Source organism: Xiphophorus maculatus, chromosome 16 (genome assembly GCF_002775205.1).
Source record: "Xiphophorus maculatus strain JP 163 A chromosome 16, X_maculatus-5.0-male, whole genome shotgun sequence".
Lineage (NCBI taxonomy): Eukaryota > Metazoa > Chordata > Actinopteri > Cyprinodontiformes > Poeciliidae > Xiphophorus > Xiphophorus maculatus.
The window spans coordinates 11285262-11300629 of NC_036458.1; the positions used below are offsets into that span (position 1 = coordinate 11285262).

Genomic DNA, 15368 nt, shown 5'->3' on the forward strand with positions numbered 1-15368 from the left:
TGAGTGAATTTTAGAGAAAATCTTTTTGCTTGGCTTTGTACATCTGGTGAGGAGATGGACTTTCTACATTAACACAGTTTCCGTCATAAAAAAACATTCTGAGTAATCCTGCTGACAAATAATCTCTATATGAGCAGATGTTTCACACATCAACACAACAACTCTTCAAAGACATAAAAGTGTTTTAGAAGTAGATCAACAACAGAAACAACTACAAGAAGTATTTAAACTAGTATACTATCATCAAGAAAATGCTTAAGGTACAACTACAAAAGACTATGGTGTCTTCTGAACTTCAGACTTTACTTCCTCGAACCCATAGACGACGTGTGAGTTTGTTGAAACACCGAATGCTTCTTTCAACCAAGACATCATTGATTCAGCCAGTTAACAGTTGCTCCAATTGATTGAGAAAATCTTAGCTGAAAGATAAACTTCAACATTGGCTCACTCTGATACATTCTCCCTCCAGGTTCATTTTCTGAAGCCTCTCTGTTTGTCTTACCTTACGCTCTTAAGGTTTCATCGTCAAGCACTTTCTTTTGTGGAAAAGAAAAATAATATTAGGAGTGATGATGGCAATGCCAACCCTAATAAAAGTAATGGAGGTGATTATGACTGGGATTATTACTCAGTTGGCAATGGAGGCCATTATCTCTATTGCAGTTTAATTGCATATAACGCACTAAGAGCATGATTGAATCCAGACTGTTCATCAACCACATTCAGCTGTTCCCTCCTCGACATAATTGCACATTGTCTTTTTCCTGTTTTGCATAAAAAGCAAGTCATCAAAATGAGCGGCACAATTACCCAGACTCTCGCCTCTTCTCTCTGGGTGTCAGCAGCCCCCCGCCGGCAGCAGAGCAAGCTCTGACTTCTGCATGTGTCGCAGCATTAGTGTCTCACTTGTGTGCTCTGAGATACTCCGCGGATATTTTCTTCCTTGTCTCCAAGTGTCTTTTTAAACAGACTACTTACATGAAAATTCAAATGTAGCAGCTGAAATTTAGAGTCAGCTACTCGTTTACGATTCACGTTTAAGGTATAGACAGCTTAAACCAGATATTACATTATTTTTTTTAAAAAAAGAACTAAACTGTGTTTCCCCCCTCACTTTCTGACATTAAACTGTGATTTTTTCTGATTAAGGTAAATTGTGATCTCTTTTTTTTTATAATTTTTTTTTTGCTAAATACTGGTAAAAGAATAATATTTAATTTATTTTTCATCTTCTTGTCTTTTTACCTTCACCTTATTACACACTTATTTGTAAGTTGGGCTTTATTATTTTCCACATGATGTTGTCTTCTTGTGATGCCATGCATTCTGTGAAGTTTACTACTACCCCCTGCAACAAAACTCCCCCATAACAAGGTGCTGCCACCATCGTGCTTTAGAGTTGGGATTGTGTTCTAAGGTTTCCAAAGTTACCAAGTTTTCCTCCAAATGCACCTGTCTTATTTGAGTGTATTTGCAAACTGTAATCAACACCTGGGCTTTCTGAAATAGTTTAAAAGGATAAACTCAGTGTATATTTACTCCTGAATTTGAAGCAAGCAATCAACGAAACATCTATAAAAAATGATCTCATGATTGTATAATTTAGCTAGTCCAAATCATCTTGGTAATCCTGAGTTAATTTGGGAAATGACTAGACTGATTTAATGTCAGACAGTGAGGGGAAACAGTAATGTGGAGGGGGAGGTGGGCTTGTACATTGTATGTAAACATCTTGTTTTTTAACTGGAAATGTCATTGTGCATAATGCTTCTCCAGTCTTCCTTGCTTTGAAGTGAATTCTTATGTTCTAATTATCATATGATGTATTTGAAAGTGAAATAAAAAAGAAGCTTAAAGCAATTTGGCATCTATCAATGCAGGGTCTACAGAAATACCTCTCCAAGTTTTGTTTTGGTAAAAGAAAAAGAATGGAAATGTCAAATCTCAGTATACATGCAAAGCCCACAGTAATCAAAACACACTCCGTCAGATAAACTTTCAAGCCGTCAGATGTTGCTGTTTTGTCAAAGCTGATGGCATCTCTTAAATACACACATGGTGTCCTTTACCGTTAATTCGGTGATGTAACAATATTTCACACCATTTATTTCTGAAGAGCTGATTTGAGTCTGAGAAAACTGTCGTATCTTGCCAAGTTTATATTTTGTCTCAGATTAGTTTGAACATCTCACTCTGTTTGGTCTGGAACCCCATGTCCAGTGAAGACTATAGTAACGAAAAACATAATGTACTGTCCAAACAAACATCAACTTTTTGTAAAATCAAGATTTTATGCTGATCCTCCAATCAACATTCCTCACTCTTCCCTTTCAGATATGTGACTTTAAGATGCTTCTTTCACATATAAATCGTTCCACATATCAATTAGTATGATTTAATTCTTTCTGATTGTATAGGCATACACTTTCACATGAAGAGTAGGGCCTGCTGTAGATTTTGTGATGACATTTTAGGATTCTGAGACTTTAGTTAGAGTCTTATGGTCTACTTTCAGGGTGAACTTGTATAGATGACCAGAGCTAGGCATGTTTGGGTGTTACTTTAAATCTCCTACAAAGGTAAGCTATTTTCAAGACAGTATAATGGCTGATTTAAAGTTCTCTTGAGACATCTTCAATACCCTTTCCAGTCTCGTAAGGATTTTGTCATAGTGTAAATTCTCATTTTAACTTTCAGAAGCAAAACAAAAATGTCTGAGGTCTAAACAGAGCAATTTTCTTTTAAAAATGCAAAAATATTTTATTCTCATTTTCATTACATGCACTGGTGATATGCCTTTGTGGGATTTCAGCTATTTTAGATTGCCATTAATATCCTAATTCACTCTTTATCAGAAGCAGTTTTTGTTTTTCTTGCATTTCACAAAATTAAAAAAAATGTTTTAATATATTTGGCTTTGTAATTAGCTGTTTTTTGCAACAACTATTTTGAGAAACCCAGCTTTAAGGTTTTTGTTAAACTTTGCAAGACATGCTTCTATATTGGACAAAATACAAAACGAAACTTTCTGTTATTCCTTTACTGACTTAACCTGTGTCTGTGTTCAGATGTTTGTGAAAACTCATGGGGAGGCAATACCTTGTATAGACCTATAGAGACTACTATAATGGGTACTTGATTTGTTTTTTATGTACTAGGCCTTTGTGTGAAAAGTCATGTTAATTCGCATAACTTTTTTCAGTCAGCTTGGTAGCTGAGTGAAAAAAAAAGAAAACATCTTTGAATCAAACCTTATACAGGCCTGAGGCCAGCTGGTTGTGGTTCAAATGATTTACCTTGTGCCAAAAAGAATCTCTCTCATAACTCAGTCTACACTTATAGACATACATGAATACATCGATTGCCTGCACACTGCTCGTCTAATCCACTCCTGTTTGATGCGCCTTTCCAAGCCTATCTTCAGTTGTCCTTCTTTTCCTTCTGTGGGTCCTTCCTGTTGGTTTTCCTGTAGAAGGATTTAAGCAGCACTATCCACCCTCCTCCCACCCCAACATGCACCCTTCAACCACCCAACTCTCCCAAGCACAAGTCTGCTTCTTTCATGCTCTCTTTCTCTCTCTTGCCAGCCTGCATCCCTTCCTTTCAATTAGTCAAACCTGAGGAGATACATCACAGTACTGCCCCTCCTCCGCCAAGTATCTCTCGCCTCCTCTGCTCTTCTCCACCCCTTCTGTGTCTTGATGGTTCTGTCATTTTTTCTCAATTAGCGGCCCTGACAGGCAACTTGGGCTGCTCCTCCTCTTCTCTTGGTCTTCATTTACCCTGCACTGTCCATCAATTTACCTAGCTATGAATTTTTGTAACCATGTGCATTTGAATGAGCAATATCATGATATCAGATAGTGGTGGTTTGAAAAATGTTGAAGATTTGAGAAATCAGAGAGATTGTCAGTTTTAAAAGTAATAATTGAATTGGAAAGTAAAATCCCAGCAAACCTCTGACTGATATATATATATATATATATATATATATATATATATATATATATATATATATATATATATCAATGCAACAAATGTACTTGATAACATTGTTTTACATAGAAAAATTGTGCATAGAACTTAACATACTGACACCCTTATACAAGCTGTATAAATTTTATATTAATTCATTTATTCATTATTTATTTTAGATAAACTTAATAAGTAATTGATTGGGCTGAGGAGAACTAACTCTACCCTAACCCTAACCCATCCAGACTCTTCCTCTCTTTTTGTTTTCTGTTGTTTAAGTATTACCTTTTGGATATTCAGAGAAGAAATTCAACTCTGTGTTGAATCTGTGTCTTGCCTCTGCTCCTCCCTCAGAATTAAAGGCATGCACTGTTAACGCTCCTCTGTCATTTACTTGCTGATGCTGACATGTCTCTGTTCGTCCCTGTGTATGTGGAGAGAGCCTGGCTGCTGTGCAGTCAGCAGACTGCACTAAGACCATTCTCAAGTCACCTGCTGGAGCAGCAGCAGAGATTAATGGCTGAATGGGCTCCACCATGCCCAGCAGTCTCCCCCGTGTTGTCCCATCGGAGGGTACGTTGAAACTGAGCAGGCTGGCATTATCGGGCACAGCCAGACCACACTGTGAAAAGGGATTACGCTGTCAATCGTCACGCTCACAAACAACATGCTGCTGGAGAAAAAAGGCGCTCTCCCAGCTTGGATAAAGACTGACGAACTGCGCTCTGCTTTTCTCCCCCTTGAAAATCAGAGCAAAATGTCTTGCTTAAACAAAGGATCCCTCTGCCCCCACCTCAGTTGGTGAATTGGCATAAATCTGGATGCTTATTAATCATCACAATAAAAAATGACAAAGTGGGGAAGGGAAAAGAGTGTTTGAGGTAGAAAAAGCTGTGAAACAGAGGAAAAAAAAAGAAAAGACTATGCAATTATTGCCCTGTTACCCTGCACAGAAAGCCACACCTCCTGTGTTATTGCCATGCTGTTTGCCCTCTGTGTGCATTTCACTAATTAAGATTGGAGGAAGCAGGGGCTGCAATGAGGCAAGGTCATTAAGCCCACCACAACACTCCACCCTCTCCTGAGCCAGCTCTCAGCTCCAGCTGCATTGTTCCTATGTCAAGAAAGAAGAGACTCAACAACCAGGGATGAATTTAAAAGGAAAAAAAACAACAGATAGCGTCAGAAAGGACAAGGCCACATAAAGTGCAATACTGCTTTCCTGAAAGAAGGTGCATGTTTGTCTTTGATTTAATTTACAGAGATTGTACTCTGTTCCTTTCTCTCATTGTCCATATTTTCTTTATGTTGGAAAGTTACATTGGAACAATTAACGTGCCTTTTTGTGGGCACTAATCTTCTGGTATATTTCTGATTAGAAATTTTACTGCTCTTTTTATCAGTGGTAAACTGATTGGTAAACTGATAAACTAATAAATCAATTCATAAACTTGGTTGAAATTAGTTAGTTTCCAACTATAGATGATAGGTTAGACTTTAATGTAGATTTTTCATAGCATGGAAGTTGGGCCATTCCAGAAGCTTAATGCTACCCTGTTTTATCTATACCATGCCAAACCCAGTTCTGATACTAATTTGGCTTCAGGGTCCTTTTGGAACACATAAAAGGGTATCCAAGTTTCAACCATCTGTCAATTAAATCGAGGGGGGAGTTGAAGAACTTGGAGGTAGCCCCTGATTAATCTATTGCCCTAGTGCAATAAACTGCCTTCACTCATCTAAACATCAGAACATTCTTCTCCTGCTTGACCGTAAAACCTTTCTAAAGAAGGAATTTGACTTGTTCATATGGGCACTGAAGATGTTGGTTTTGTTTGAAGATGTTGGTTTTGCTTGAAGATATTGGTTTTGTCGCTTGGGCTCCTTTTTTGGTTGGCACTCCCTCAGACCTTGTTGTGATGCCAGGAGGTTGCTTAGAGATGCAGTCAGTGTCTGGTTGGACTGCGACTTCATATCTTTAATTTACTCAAATGGATTGGGGTTGTATGTATACAATTCAGTCTATGTCTATATATTTGATCTTAACAGGATTAACAGAAATCCATAATAATTCCAAACTTGTGCAATCTGTTTTTATTTCATAAATGTATTGAGGTTGCTGGTTGCTTGCTATGCAAAGAAGAATGGCTTATATTTATCATTAAAAACTCCCAAATTATGACATTCATGTCATAGATGAGTGCATGTTTCAGTAACTGGCATTGCACAGGAATCCCAGAAAAAACAGGCTCACTCTGTCATGTTAGGGTTTTTAAATATTATTTACTTACATGTATCCAACCTTAAATATAAATAAAAATGGCCAGGCATGCTGCATTATTTTTCTAGCACTCCTTAGAGCTTACTTTTTAAGCTTCTTTGAAAATTATTTATACATTCGTGTAAATAGGGTAGTTTAATTTGCATTCACGTGTTTAGAGGCCATAGTTACCCAGTTGCAGTGGTGTTGTCATAGTGATGCCGGTCTAGGCTTTCATCTCAGTCCACATTCTCTCTCTTCTCCACCCTCAAAGTCCTTTGTGCTCTCCAGTGTCCTATTTCATAATGATTATGTTTTTCTGTGGTATTGGTATAAATGTGCCACAGATGGCCTTGATTTAAAGAGCGCAGGTGTACTGGCTTATAGGCCCAAAATCCAAGCATCCTTTTACCTCTAAACTAGGTTACTAAGAGTTATAGAGAACGAGCTCTCTGTCCACACAAGCCTAAAATCCACCCTCATCGCTACACTCAGATGAGTATAGGTGCTGCTGTTGGTTCTCACGGTGTGATGAAGAATAAGCCGTATGTCTCAAAGAAAAATGTCATATTACACCAATCCCAGAGCTTTTCTTTCATTATCTAAATGCTAAACTCAGGCAGGAAAAGCAAACATTAGAATCACAGCCAGTACTTATTTGCGTATGAACACCAGCAGCTGCACTGGGCCAGAAGGATTACTGCATATAACTCCATCACAGTAGCGGGTGTCGTTTTATCAACCGTCTCTTTCCCTGTCTCCTGTAGGTCCAGGATACCCTCGATTTTCAGGGAGTCTGGCCCACACTTTCCTTCCAATGAGCCACTTAGATCACCATGCCAACAGTGGTGTTTTGTATGGGCAGCACCGTTTCTATGACACACAAAAAGGTAAGACATGCTAATAAGAAGACAGTTGAGAACACATTTATTTATCTAATGTAACCTTCTTTGCTTACATGCCTTCTTTTCTGTTCTAGAAAACTTTTACCTGCGGGGTCTCCCATCCCAGCCATCACTCATTTCAGCCAATCACAGCCTGCCATCAATGTCTAGGACAGGTTCAGGACACTCTCAGGGGTCCTGCAGCAGGGACAGAGATCCAGGCTTGGGGGCAGGTATACATAAGGGTCTTAAAGAGGGATCAGTAGAGAGAGGAGTGGTACCTGTCAAGGACAAGGAAAGATCCAGTGGAAAACAAGATGCTAAAGAGCGACAGCAGCAGCAACAGCAACACCAGAATCACCAGACACCTCAGACCACGCACCACCACCATTCCCACACCCATCAGCAGCAGTCTCACTATCCACAGCACCCACTGCCATTAGAGGAGGTCAATAGTCGAGCGCTGGAGAGACATAAAGCATCGCTTACTATGGAGTACACTAAAGATCACCATCAGACTATGAGCAAGCCCCTTAGTGCTTGTTTACATAATGGCAAGATGCCAAACGGAGATCCAGGAACGACAACAGGGTCGAAAGTCTCCTTGCCAAGCTGTGGTGGAGAGGGCACAGGCCTTCGATCTATGGTAGATGGGGGGAGCAGCCAGGGCAGGCATATAGGGTCCAATGTCAATGGTCGCTGCACCAAAGAAGGGGTAAGTGGTGAGATGAGGATTAGTGAACAGCCTTCAGATTGTCTGGAAAGGGGTCAGGCACCACTTCATCACTCTCTGCCCTACTCAGTACCTCCACCCTTACACATGGGCTCTGCTGCCGGAGGGGCACATAGTCATCCCCATCCTCATGCTCACCCCCATTCACATCCTCATCCAGGGGGATTCCATTGCCTTCAGCTCCACCCCAGCCATCCACACCACCCACATCATTCCCACCATACCCACCACCATCCAGATTTTTTCTGTCCACCCCCACCTGCTCCTTTGGCCAACCCTGCCTCACAAGACAGAGGGACAATCAATGTAGGACGGGAGCCTAAAGTCACAGGGCCAACATTTGTACCATCTGTGGCAGATCTAGGGGACAAAACAAATGGACCGTTCCAGCTTGGTAACCCTGATTGCCAGGGTGTGGTAAACGGCGGAGGCAGCACCTCCAAGGACAAAGCAATTGAAAAAGGTGGAAGTGGGCACCATAGTAACTGGCAGAGAAAACAGCAACAGCAGCATCCATACAGAAAGACAGAGAAGTCTCTAGACTGGATGCAGTCTCACCATCAACATGTTCAGCCCTCACAGCTTCCTCCGCAACCCCAACAGCAACAACAAAAAACGCCCCATTCTCAACAACAGCACCAAGTTGTACGATCACGTAGCGCAGAGTGTATTAATAGTTCGGTGGACATGGATGTGTTCAGACCTTCGCTTTCCCAGGGACCAAAGGCGGGGCATTCTGTCCCTCATTCTGTCAACTCCTCTCCTTACAGAGACTGTTCCCATCAGGGACCTCCACCTAATTCTTCCCCACTTGGAAACAAAAACATGGGACAACATGTAGGGCCTGGAGCAGCCCATACTTCTGGAGGCAGCTGCTCATTACAGAGAGAAGGCCAAAAGGTAGCTAGGATTCGTCACCAGCAGCATGGCAGACCTGGCCCTGATGCTCCTTCTCCAGCTGAGCTGAACCAGAGTAACAATCAGGAGCTTAAGAGAAAGATGGACATGTCTCCTTATGGGTATAACAACAACAGTGGGCAACATCACCATCAGCAACCTCCTGTACCTCCGTGGGGAATGAGGCCTCCACATCACATGTCACAACCTGAGGAGGAGCAGAGGAGGTCGTACATGGAGTTAGGAGGTTCTGGTGGACAACACTCACAACGGCAACAGCAGCAACAACAGCAAGGATTAGGGCTCCCTCCTCAACAGCCCCCACCCGCACCCACTCTCAGTCAGCAACAGCCACAGCAGCAACCGGACGGCCAAGGTCCTACTCAGGGCGAGAGCAGTGCCATGAAAAGTCTGCTGAAGTACAGCAACCAGCAACAACCATTGCTTCTTTCTCAGAAGAGCCCATTTGGGGGTCTGGGAAGTCTCAAATCGGGTCCATCAGGGGGTAGCTGTGCTCTCCAGGGCAACAAGCAGACTCTCCCTTCCAGGAAGGGTCCTGCTGATGGTGAGCGCCCTGATTACAGTGTAAGGAGTAGAGAAACGGGGGAGGCGGGTCATGTGGAAAACGAGGTGCGGCAGCCACCAGTGGGAATTGCAGTAGCAGTCGCCAGACAAAGGGAGCCGCCATGCCGTTCAGGAGACAGTCACCCCAACAGCCGGCAGGGACGAGTACATAACTCTGTGAAAGGTAGGATAGAGCAATGCACAACAAATGGAAGTGTAACAAATTGTTGAAACAAAAATAAAATATTCAGAAGGCCAACATTTTAAAAATTTGTTGTGGTCAATAGAAGTCAAAATATTTTATTTAGTTTTGTTATTTAGCAATGTCTGGTCACCTCTTTCAGGATTCTTTTTAAATGCAAATTGAACTCAAAATTTGATGAATGTTGCTGATTACTGTTGAATTTTACCCCAAATATTCATTCAATTAATATATTTTCATATTATATCCAGTCTCAAATATTGGGTTTTGCAAACAAACAGAAAGTCCTTTTTTTATTTGCACCAGTAGCATAACTGAATTGCATATGTCCATATTTCAGAACTTTGAAAAACGTGTAACTAGTATCAGCATGAATTCATATTTTTAATGCATAGTTTTGCAATGAGAAGACTATTAGGAGTATCTGCCTTATATGTAATGTTCGTCTCACAGGATTGCCCCGCTCTATGTATCCTGTGGATCCCAATGAGGAGGAAAGGAAAAGGCTAAATGAAGAACAAATGGGTCTCAATTGTCTGGATAGAGATAGAGACCCATACATCAGGTATGTAAATGTAAATCCCAAGGCTACACAAGTTTGCTTTGAAAAAAAAACAAAAACATGTACTGTATTCCTCTGCTCCTCTATTTTATAATGACAGGGATAATAAGGAACGTGTGGAGTTTGCAAGGATCCACCCTTCCACCAGCTGCCATGGAGACCTCACCTCCCATCTGATGGTCCCTGGTGGGACATCCCTCCAGTCTGGTCAGTTAGGAGACCCTGCTGCACATTCTGCTCACCATCATTGGATGCCAAGAACTGGAAGTCCATCCCTTTGGATGACAGGACATTCTTATGGTAAAAAAAACAAAAACAAAAAAAATCTACCGTTACACATGTCTTGTTTGCAGCGGTGTCAATTTAAAATCCAAGTTTTGAAAATGCAACACTTGTATTTTACAAATTCCCTCCATGCTTTTTGTTACCATTTTGTTTTTAACTGAAGCTATTTCAAGTCGCCTTTTATTCTTCTGGGTTTTGAAACTGGTAATCACATGCATATATTAGTTTTGTAATCTCTGTTGTAATCAATATTGTACAGCAGGTATAGGTCATACACCGTTGCATCAGAACCTGCCTCCAGGTTTTTCTTCAGCCATGCCAGGCCCTCTACAGCCAGTCCTTCCTCTACCACAGGACCCCTCAGCCCAGTTAGTGGTCCTTCCCTCTGAGCCTGCACCCCATCCAGCGCCACATCACTTGGGTATGCCATAATTTTACGCTATCAAATGTAAAAAAATAAAATAAAAATAAGTGCATAATAGTAATTCAATTAAACATTATTTACTTGAATAAATAATGTTTACTTGTTTGAATGTTTGAATTAGACATTCAAACGTCTTTTTAAATAAACTCCAGTGTTTTTTAGTGTTTGTTTGATCACAGTAAATTTAAAGAATTAGTGGTGATTTTGTAAGAAAACATATTAGAAGCAATAAAAGACTTTAGACTAGAAGGAAACTCAACATCCTTCCGGACAAAAACATTTAACATACAGAGCTGCAACTGAATGGTTGGGATCAAGTTATATTTATGTGTCAGAATGCCTCCATCAAGGCCCCAAGAGCTAAAGAGGAATGGTGAAGCATTTCAATATCTTAATGTATGGACTGGTAAATATACCCCCAAAAAAACATTTAATAAACACACTCAGAGGAGCTATGTACAAATGCTTGCCCCTCGTTTTAGATTTTAACTTGTTAAATATAAAATTGTCTCATTTTTCTACTTCACAACACCACCAAATGTTGGTCTATAGCATAAAATCATATATTGATATATTGAAGTTTTTGTCTGTAATATGACAAAAATTCAAGTAGTGTAAATACTTTTGCACATCATGTGCACTACAATAAACTTTGAATGCTCAGGGGAGGAAAAATAACAAATGTGACAGAATGATTGCTTTTTATAAGCCACCAAATACACATATTTAGTCAATAGACAGACAACTTTAATCTGCCTGCTCACAGTCTTAGAACCTGCAGTTCAGTCGTCGCTCTGTGGGACTAACAACTGAGAAGGAAATGGATCAACACAAACTACCCTACAGGGAAACATTTGCATATTCAAGTCTGACTCAAATTGTTGGGGTATGACAAAAGAAGGAATTAAGAAAAAAGTAGATGAACCTGTTAATAGGAAATGCATAATAAAGTCACACAGAGAGGGAACGGGAAAATGAGGTTGTTGTGTGGTTCCTTGAGCGTAACATCTGCCATAAGAGAGGAAGTACACTTTGAGACATGGGAGTTAGGATGAAAATCCCCCATTTCATTGAGGTTTGATTGAGCAGGTGGGGCATTCCTGAGTTCTCTGAAGGGACGTAGTTCTATTTTCAGCCTGCAGCTTGACCTCTAATCAACCTAAAAACAATAATCATCTGGTGTCATTCTACCATTGTTTAAACTTTCCTCCTACATTCCAAAATTCTCAGAGAAGATTGTAAGAAAGTGCTTTTTGTTTTAAACAGAGGAGGGAGAGTGTGGGATTTTTGCTGCCTGGGGAGATGTTGTGCAGTGAAGTCAAAAATTTTTTTTGAAAGGATCGATGTTTCTATAAAATGTGAATACAATGGTTTTTAAATGATCCCTAATGGTTTTTGCTGTTTGACAATTGTCTTCTGACAGGTACATTATGATAGAAAAAGAGAAAAGAATTGTTATCTGCATGGCAATGTATGGTAGAGTGCTATACATGGTCATATGAAAAAAGAATGTGTGCATGGGTGTGCATGCATGGGCTTTTGTTGTAGCGTAGAGTCCCCTCATTGAATTCCTCCTTCCTTTTTCTCATTAGACGTGATCGAGCAGCAAGGGCTGTGGCCCCCTGTGTATAGCGCGCGGGGCCCACCCTCCCACATGCAACATCCTGCTGTGTACTCCCGATCTCAGTTTCTACGGCAACAGGAGCTGTACGCGTTCCAGCAGCACCAACAGCTCCAGCATCAGCACCAGAATCACCAGTCGCAGCAGCTGCAGCTACCTCCTCAGCCTCAACAGCAACACAGGGCTGCACACACCATGCAGCATCAATCCACGCACAATGAACAGGTGGGTAATAAGTCTTGGTGTGTGTTTATTGTATTTTAAAGACACACATGATATGCGTATAAAACTAAACTTTTTGATATGGCAGATACACAAGAGACCAGACGAGCCGTCAGATGAACTAGAAGAACTGATTACAGAGCCAAGACCATCCAAACCTGCTAAGAACTACTCGTATAACCCCCCACAGAGGAGCAACTCACCCCCTGGAGCCTGTGCCACTCACTTGTCCCCTTGTTACCAATCCCCCTCACTGCGCCAACATCCCAGAAGCACTCCTTCTACACCCTGCCCAGCACCCAGCCCCATGGCGGCAACCCCTCACTCTCCTGCAATCAGTCCTGCACCACCTCAGATGCTCAAGGGTCCTGAATCCCAGGATAAGAGGGGCGAAGGACAGGCCCCTCAAGATTACCCAGAATCTCTGGAGCCTGGTAAGCAACAGGGAAAGAAGTATTTATTGTCTGCAACTGCAAAGTGCTTTTTGGATTCAAGTGAATCTCAGTAAAAGTGAACATTAGTGTATTTCTTCAAAATAATTTCAATCTTAAACTGGTCATTAAACATGGTCATTTCATCCACTTCTGTCCATACTGATGATAATGACTAATGAAAGCCTAAAATCCAGTTTCTTTGAAAAGATGAATATTACAAAAGACTGACTGGGAAGTTTTATTTCACAAGATGTAAGCATGAGTCAGTGCTTCAAGAGCCCCTTTGTTTGGATTAAGCCACTACTGAACCAGAGACAATTTCTGAAGAGTCTTGCCCGAGTTGAGGAGAGAAAAGACTGGACTGTTGCACATTGGTCCAAAGTCCTGCTTTAAAAAACAAGTACAATTAATCTGGAAATCAGTGTCCCAGAACTTAAAGTAGAAAAGCAGATTCCAAGTTGCTAATGGTGTAAAGTTGAAGTTTCCAAAGTTAATGATTTCAAGAGTGATTTCAATGTTTTTGCTGGTGTTAGTCTAGCACTTACACTCACACCCAAAACAAAAGTATCTACTTTAATGACAATGGTATCATCATCATTGACTGGCCAGTCACCAGGCCTGAATCTTTGAGATAATAGTAGGGACAATAACTCCTCAGCAGTCTGCCACCATGCCATGAAACTTTGATAAGCCATTGACGGGTGATATTATCAAAATTACTACAAATAAATAATTGACAAGTTTTCCTTCATAAAATGTAAATATCAAAATTAATTAACTTTTAGAGAATATTCAAATTTATCGGGATTCACCAATACATCTAAAGTAAAATAAGTCAATTTGCTAACAAAGGAAAAGTTCTCAAGGATTAAGCACCACGCTGAAAATACACTGAATGGTAATCGGCATTCAGTGATCTCTTATTTCAGCTGGTGTTGTGATAAAAATGTGTGGGTGGCTCTTCTGGAAACCCCCCAACTGACTAAACAACTCAGAGCTCAGGAAAATGGCTGCCGTCTGTGACGGCTGCATTTTGGACATCGTTCCCTTGGTGATCACCAAGAAATACCTCAGCCATGTCCCCCACCTAGCTCAACCATTACTCTCTTTTCATCATTATGATGTCTGGCTAATGTTTACTGCATGCCAGAGGAATTTTTAGTGTAGCGGATAAACCAAAGGCATGGCAGACTTTAAATTAAACACATACAGATTTCTCTGAGCCCCTTTCTGCTGCTGGGAGATAGAGCCAAGAGCATCTTCATTAAGCTGTTACTCAGTTCTTAAAACTCTGCACACAAAAAGGAAAGCTTGCAATAATTGTCCTCAGCACCTACTATTCATAATTCTGTCTGCTTTTAGATTTGCCTCCAGGATATACATACCCAGCCATTGCCCTGGGATACAGAAATGGACCATCCCCGCAGGATGTTCGCCTGGCTCAACCGGCTGATCTGGAAGCGGTCCAAGCAGAACCTCCAGAGCACGCTCCCCAGTCTCTTGCTGGTCTAGAGGAGGAGTTAGACTGCCAGGTGCCAGTCATGCCCCTCACAGAGCCACTCCCACTCAAGGAAGTGCAGCCAGGAGAGGAGGAAAGCATGGATGAGAGAGCCCTACAACTGAGGGAGGAGGTGGAGGTCGCCGCGGGAGTCAACTATGTGCCTGAAGAGGAGGGGGCCGACGAAGAGCGTTCAGCTGAGGCAGATGTGCTTTCTTGCCCCCCAGTTGTGAGCTCAGTCTGTGAGACGGCTTCCTGCCCAGTTCCTCTTGTGACAGAGCAACCCAGTGGGCCACATGCTGTCATTACTTTAGAGGAGGAAGACGATGAGGAGGTGGTGGGTGAGGAGAGTCAGGTGCTACATGATCAAAAGGTCAACCTACATGCAGAGGAGTCAGAGATGCCTGCCATCATAGATCTTGACCCCGCTTCCCCTGCTGTCTATGAGTCGCCATGCTCCCAGCCAGAGGCAGCAAAGGAGAGTGAGCATGAGAATAAGATGACCCAAGAAGATGCTGCAGTAGAATTTCTGTGTCCTTCGCCTGCCTCAACCTCCGCCTGCAGCAATGGCGAAGAAGCTGTTGCTGTGCCCTGCAAACCTTATGTGCCCTGCTACTGGAGTCTGGAGCTGCTGATTGCCGCTGCTTTTTGCACAGATGTACCCCCATTCCCCTTGTTCTCCAATAGCACACCATCAACTGTGCTATCACAGTGCGCCCCCAACAAGGGCATGGAGCTTCTAAGTGAGCTTGCAGATCTGGAGCTGCAGCAGATGAAGCACATCTGTGGAAAAACCCCTGGTGA

At 41.7% G+C, this 15368-nt stretch overlaps 1 protein-coding gene across 3 annotated transcripts in view; it reads left to right on the plus strand.

The window, feature by feature from the left end:
- LOC102217257 (BAH and coiled-coil domain-containing protein 1-like) overlaps positions 1 to 15368 on the plus strand; it is a 75111-nt gene that overhangs the window by 39887 nt on the left and 19856 nt on the right. For 2 of the 3 annotated variants that reach the window (XM_023348825.1, XM_023348827.1), the window contains 8 exons: positions 7006 to 7128; positions 7218 to 9500; positions 9972 to 10083; positions 10181 to 10380; positions 10625 to 10786; positions 12382 to 12635; positions 12721 to 13066; positions 14429 to 15364. In XM_023348825.1, the coding sequence (XP_023204593.1) occupies positions 7006 to 7128; positions 7218 to 9500; positions 9972 to 10083; positions 10181 to 10380; positions 10625 to 10786; positions 12382 to 12635; positions 12721 to 13066; positions 14429 to 15364 (4416 nt within the window). The remainder of the gene's footprint in view (positions 1 to 7005; positions 7129 to 7217; positions 9501 to 9971; positions 10084 to 10180; positions 10381 to 10624; positions 10787 to 12381; positions 12636 to 12720; positions 13067 to 14428; positions 15365 to 15368) is intronic. The other variant, XM_023348826.1, reaches the window with a different exon arrangement.